The sequence below is a fragment of the Bison bison genome, unplaced genomic scaffold, assembly GCF_000754665.1.
Source record: "Bison bison bison isolate TAMUID 2011002044 unplaced genomic scaffold, Bison_UMD1.0 scf7180017846467, whole genome shotgun sequence".
NCBI classification, from domain to species: domain Eukaryota; kingdom Metazoa; phylum Chordata; class Mammalia; order Artiodactyla; family Bovidae; genus Bison; species Bison bison.
This window is the reverse complement of record NW_011477040.1, coordinates 43,340-50,026: the sequence shown is the minus strand read 5'-3', so window position 1 is coordinate 50,026 and position 6,687 is coordinate 43,340. Positions and strand designations below refer to the sequence as shown.

Genomic DNA, 6,687 nt, shown 5'->3' with positions numbered 1-6,687 from the left:
ACAGTTAGTATACTGTATTGGTGTTTTTCCTTCTGGCTTACTTCACTCTGTATAATAGGCTCCAGTTTCATCCACCTCATTAGGACTTATTCAAATGTATTCTTTTTAATGGCTGAGTAATAGCAATCTAGATGTCCATCAGCAGATGAATGGATAAGAAAGCATGGTACATATACACAATGGAGTATTACTCAGCCATTAAAAAGAACTGTATACTTTAAATGGTAGGTTTTATGATGTGTGAATTATATCTCAAGAAATTTGTTATTAAAAAGTCAATAGTCTAGGTCCTTTTAACACATTATTCCAGCCACTTTTAATCATACTAATTAAGTGAAAATAATTAAAATAGTGCTAATTCTTAATATTTACAGAAAGATTTACAATTCAAAGTCAAATTTGCACATACATTATCTCATGTGAAATTCATAAGACTATAATGTGAGAGGTATTATCATCTCAGGTTTACAGATAAAGAAATTTGGTGATCATCAGACAATTTGAGTAACTTGTTCATTCTCACACACCAGTCATTGTGTGGTCAGGATTTAAACCCAGATGTTATGGTTCAAAATCTTACACTTTAAGTACCAAGCAGCAATTATGAACTATAATTGTTCTGAGGAAGAACCAACCATTGAGACTTTAAATGTCAGGAATGAAAACTTTAATGTAGGATTAGGTCTTTACTTTTCATAGATAATAAGTTGAATGTTTTCCAGCGTATCTGGTAGCTCTTCCAGAATGGTCCTTGGCAAAAGTTTCATCATCTTCAATACAGAGACCAATTGGCTACATCTCATTGAAAAACAAAACAAAACAAAACAAAACAAAAACAGTATTAGATTCCTTAAACTAATTAGGGAGAAAATGATGTTATCTGTAAGCCTTAGGGACTTAAAACAGACTTCATGGAATCTGGTTCTTTAGAGATGCCAGTTCTATTTAAGCCTCTGATACCCACTCTTGAGGAGGTTTTAGAGCCTAGAGAAAGGATCAATGATTCAATGAGCTCTAGATTGGGAATCTATTTGCACAGACCCTGACCAGCTCAAGCACAGAACCACAGCCACACTACAAGCCTGAAGACCCCAGGATCAAGCCAGTTTGTATCCTTTCTTGACAAGGTGACCATAAAAGCATCCATAAGAGGCACCAGAAGAACAGAGAAGTGTAAAACTGTACTGACTTGGACCACAACTCTGTTTTTATGACGGTATAAGCCTACATGTTTATTATAACATATAGTTTCCTTTCTTTTTCCCTGTATCTTTTCCTATCACTTTCTCACTCCTATCTGCCCTTTCTGCCATGTAACTTCCTTATTCTATTTTTTCCCCATTTGCTTTAAGTAGATGCTAAGACATTTTCACTCTTTGTTATGGAATATAAACACAAATATATTTGTTTCACCTTAGTTCTTAACCTGCTCAGTCATAGACATTATGTGTCATTTTTCTAGTTTAGTATAAGTAGTGATTGCTCATCATTTTGATGGCTGTGACCCCTTTTAAGAACCCAAAAATACTTATGGACATTTTCCCAGAAAAAAATATGTGTCTGTGTGTGTATGTCTGTGTGTATCTCCCTCCCCATCCCCCTGATATGACATGGTGAAAATGATGTCAAGGGATTAGGTAGAACTGATTCAGATTAACCACAACATACCCTGGACCTAAATTCTAATCCTGAATCTAAGACATTGGGCATTTTTGTCCTCTCTTGACCTTTATTTTTTCATTTACGATTCGAGACACAAACTGAGTTCATCTTTTTGTCTCCTTCCAGGTTTAGCCACGTAGGATTTACTCTGCATTAGTTATAGTATATGTCAGCTCTATGGCTCTCCTTTGTATGATGATAATAAAGATATGTTTACAGTTAAGCAATTGTGCCATAGAATTATTCATTAGAACATTATGATTTGGGCTCCTGGATTGTTAAATTGTTCGCTGGCCTAACTGTTCTCATGAATTTTGAGAGAAGAAATTTAAAATAACCACTTTAATATATTTACAGTGTTCTTGTCCCTGGAGAGTCATTCAAATGACTGACATTGCTTGGTATGTCATTTCCTGGTATTCACGTCAATGCTATTATACACAGAGTAAACACAGCCTGATAGTCCTTTTTCTATCCATTTTATTTTCTGACTCATTTTACAGCCTTACAACTGCATGAGGCTTCTTTTTCAACAACATGAAACCTGGACTGAGACTTTTAAAAATTCAGGAATAATTATAGACCAACTGTAGTCAGGTGACTCATGCTTAGCAAACACCTCACCAGATCTCTATTTTGGCGGGGAGAGAGAGTGTCAGAAATTACTGTCTGGTAATCATACGTAACGTGGCAAATTATTTAATCTTCTATTATGCAGTTTACTCTTCTGAGGCACTTTCATTTTCAATCGTAAGTAATGTGGCAAATTATTATTCCATTTACTCTTCTGTAAATGGGGAATAATAATACAACTACTACAGATGGTTGTTAAGAGGATTAAATATGTTAATGTATATAAAGGGCTGATTATTAGTTATTATTTATTTAATTTACTGATTTTTAGCAGTACGTTGAAATCAGATAATAATGTGAGGAGTGGTGAGGGGAAGGAATGAAGACAGGACTCATAATTCCCTAGACTTCTCAAGTGCTCCCAGTTCCTCTCTTGTGTTCTATATTTTGTACTCATCTATATTTTCCTAAATGCAAGGAGCAATCTTCCATTTTTTGGTTACATCTTTAGCCCTGAACTTCTCTTTGGTTTCAGAGTCATGCATTCAACTCCACTTTGGACATCATCGATTACTTGGTCCATAGGTTCCTCAAAGTCAATAGATACAGGAACAATTATATTATTTACCTTAAAAATAGATTTTCATTCTATAATTCACTTAGTTCCATATTTCATTGAATAGCACTACCATCCACCATGTTGAATTAAGAGAATAATTTAGCATTATAGGAATGAGGGTTTTTTCAATGTCTAAACATTTGCTAATGTTGTTTTATTGCATGTTATAATTTCTCTTTTCTGATTTGAAAACTGTCCCCTTTCTGCTCTTGGATCAATAGAATCAATAGAATGTATTCTTTTTATTCAAAACTTCAATGAAAAAAAAATCAAAACATGTTATCTAAAAAAGGCATGGTCTAAATAAACATTTATGATTTATCATAAAATTTTAGATATCTTATTATTCCCTGAGGCAATGAAGAAAAAAAGCTGAAGGATGTGTGTAAGATGGATCCCTTAAAGTTAATAATCTGTTTTTCTGATTAATTTCTGACTCATCACACATGTTAGTCTTGATTTTACTCTTAAAAGTTGCTTTCCCTTTGCATATTAAAAAAAAAAACTGTTTAGGATGTTAAGTTCATCTGATTTCATATGGTTGCTTCGGGAGCAAAAAGTATCCTATTTCAGATAGTTCATGAAATTTGTTATTTCTGAATCTCTTTTAGAGAATACAAAAAAACCTTTCCAGAATGTTATGAAATATTCTTTATTTTCAGTGATTTACTTTATCCATAGTTTTTGAAAATGTTTTGTATGTACATTTGTGCAATGCTGGTTAGAATACTCAAATTTAGTTAAATTGAAAGAATTATAAAAGTTGATCCATATATCTTCCCTACTTAGATCAGAAATAGGATACATAATATATCCAAATATTTTAGTAAAGAAAAACTTACTGCCATTTTAGGCAGTTTCTTTTACCAATATCTTCCATATGGATGTAGATGAAAATGTGGACACTATACAACACCTTATGATTAAAGGAAGGGCATGCTGGAAAGAATACAGTGTATTGTGTATTTTTGATGACAGTCCAAATACACAAAGATGTTTTGATAGGCTTGGGTGATGGGTGAATACTAAAACTATAAAACTGGACACCTATAAATTATATATGTAGGAACCTGTGTTTTCATAAAAAAAGACATAAAAAATGTTTTCAGCACTAAATAACAGAAACCAGTGTGAAAACGTCTTTTTAGCTTCACATGTGAATAATTCAATTTCAGATCACAGTGTTCTCAAAGTTGCTTTGAAAGTTCATGAAATGTATAAGTGCACTGACAGAAATAGAATAAGGAATGCAGGGTAACAGCTCTCATTGTATAACTGTCTGCAATGTTTAACAATAATAGACAGGAAGAGCACAGTGAGACAAAAATTGGAAAGGAGGGACTCAGTGACAACTTGGCAAGGGTGTTTATGGAGAAATCTAAATTTAAAAAAATGAATGACCAAGCCACATTTTCTTGTCCTCTCAGTTTAGAAAATACAATAATATTTTATCTTATCTGCATTTCCATAATTATTTTTCTTCTTTTCCAATTACGGTATAATGGATTTAGAATCCTTGGAGTCTAATTCTGGATCTTCCGTGAGTTATATATGAGAAATTCAATAAGTTACTTAATCTCTCTGAATCATAATTTCATCATCTATGAAATAGAAATATTATTCCTATCTTATATATACGACTCTGTTATTGTTTAGTCACTCAGTCGTGTTCCATTCTTTGTGACCCTATGGACTGTAGCCCACCAGGCTCCTCTGCCAGTGGGATTTCCCAGGCAAGAATACTGGAGTGGGTTGCCATTTCCTTCTCCAGAGGATCTTCCCTTATCAGACTCTATTAAGGCTTAACTCGAGAATGGTCATAAAAATTCTCTGTAAACTATAAACATGCCTCATTTTTTCCTTTTCTTTTCTCTACTCTGTTTTCCTTCCCTTTCCTTTTTTTTTTTTCCTTCATCAGTTTTCAAGGCTTCTACTCTCTTTGTCACTTGCTCCTCTCTCTCTGATAATAATAAAACAATGTCTGTCCATATACCAGCCTGCCTTCAGTCCTCACCTCAGAGACGGCACCTCCTTCTGGGGTATTTGCTATTCTTGATGTCTCAGTCACAATAAGCATTATCCTTCCATGAATAGAACCTATGATCGTCTTTCCTTTTATGAATCTATTGGTAGCAAGCTGCGGATTTTGGTGCTGTGGGTCATTAACTTACTGTCACTTCCCCTCTTTCCAGGACAAAAATCTAACTTTTACAGAGATAAGGAATCACACTTTGGTTAAAGAGTTCATCCTGTTGGGCATCCCTCGAACCCAGGGGCAAGAAGTTGTGCTGTTTGTGGTGTTCTTCATCTTCTACGCCTGCACTCTGCTAGGAAATCTGCTTATCCTGCTAGCTGTGGTGTCTGATTCCTGCCTCCACACTCCTATGTATTTCTTTCTTTGTAACCTCTCTGTGCTGGACATTGGTTTCTCTTCTGTGAGCACCCCAAAGATGTTGGCCAACCTGCTGGTGAAGAGCCGGGTCATCTCCCTGGATGGCTGCATGTCCCAGGTCTTCTTTTACCACTTCCTAGGCTGCACGGAGTCTCTGCTCTACACGGTGATGGCATATGACCGATTTGCTGCAATCTGCCACCCGCTGCGTTATGCCATCATCATGAACCGTCGGGCGTGTGCCCTGCTGGTGGCTGGCACCTGGGCTATTAGCTCTTTCCACGCCACAAGTCTCACTACACTGACCTTCCAATTGCCATACTGTGGGTCTAATGAGATAGATTATTTCTTCTGCGACATCTTTCCTGTTGTCAAATTGGCCTGTAGTAACACACTCGTCATTGAGACGGTGAGCTTCACCAACATTGGCCTCATTCCCATGATCTGTTTCCTCCTCATTGTTTGCTCCTACTTGCGCATCGTCACTGCAGTGCTAAAGATGCGCTCAGCTGAGGGGCGGCACAAGGCGGCGTCCACCTGTGCCTCCCACCTCTCTGTGGTCACTCTGTTCTTTGGGCCCTGTGCTCTTGTCTATACCCAGCCGTCTTTGAGTGAGGTGCTGGTCACTCCAGTGCAAATCTTTGCAAGTGTAATCACTCCCATGCTGAACCCCACAATCTATACTTTGAGAAACAAAGATGTCAAGGGCGCCCTGAAGAAACTGGTTGGGGGCCAGATCGTTTCAGAAGGAGGTCACTAGTCACTTGTGGGTAAAGCTGATTTTTTTCCCCTCCTCATTTATATATTAAATTAATTTTTAAAATATATCTATGACAGTTGTAAAGATCTTTTTGCAATAAAGAGAATGGGGAAGCAACTCTAGCTGATCCAAACTGGTGGCATTTCCCCCATCTCAGAGACCAGGCATCAGCAAATATTTTTTCTAAAGGTCCAGATAGTATGTATTTTAGGCTTTGGGAACCAGAGGGTCTCTATCACAAATACAAGATTCTGCTATGGTAGCATGAAAACAGGCATAGAATGAATGAATAAACACAAATGAATGAAAAAAGAGAAGGCTTGATCCAGTGAAATTCCATTTACACAAATAGGCTACAGGCAAGATATTCCCCACAAGCCATAGTTTGCTGATCTCTGTCAGAGGTTACTTGAATTTGAAATCAGTTTTTTTCCAAGGCTACGTTGATAGTGCTTCAAGACTGGACTTTGATGTGGGCTGAGTCCTACTAGGGCACAAGCTGAACTATTGATCAAAGATGGTCAAGGAAGGGATGGGTGTCAGGAACACAGGGAGCACACAGCATCTCAGTGAGACCTGTTATCGCTACAGGCTCATCTGAGTATAACCCATGCTAAAGTTTGGCCACCTGATACAAAGGAGAGAAACCCTGATGCTGGGAAAGATTGAGGGCAGGAGAAG

At 36.9% G+C, this 6,687-nt stretch overlaps 1 protein-coding gene across 1 annotated transcript; it reads left to right on the top strand.

Moving 5' to 3' along the window:
• Positions 1–4,355: 4,355 nt before the first annotated feature.
• LOC104988516 (olfactory receptor 958-like) lies at positions 4,356–6,006 on the top strand. Its single transcript, XM_010839870.1, has 2 exons — positions 4,356–4,394; positions 5,047–6,006. Exons 1-2 carry the CDS (start codon positions 4,356–4,358, stop codon positions 6,004–6,006), a joined length of 999 nt encoding a protein of 332 aa, XP_010838172.1.
• The last annotated feature ends 681 nt before the right edge of the window (positions 6,007–6,687 follow it).

Excerpts from the sequence above, each read along its gene's own strand:
- LOC104988516 (XM_010839870.1), top strand. The coding sequence starts at position 4,356 with ATGGATTTAGAATCCTTGGAGTCTAATTCTGGATCTTCC. Across the intron at positions 4,395-5,046 it reads AGTCTAATTCTGGATCTTCC|GACAAAAATCTAACTTTTAC; the intron begins GTGAGTTATATA and ends CCCTCTTTCCAG.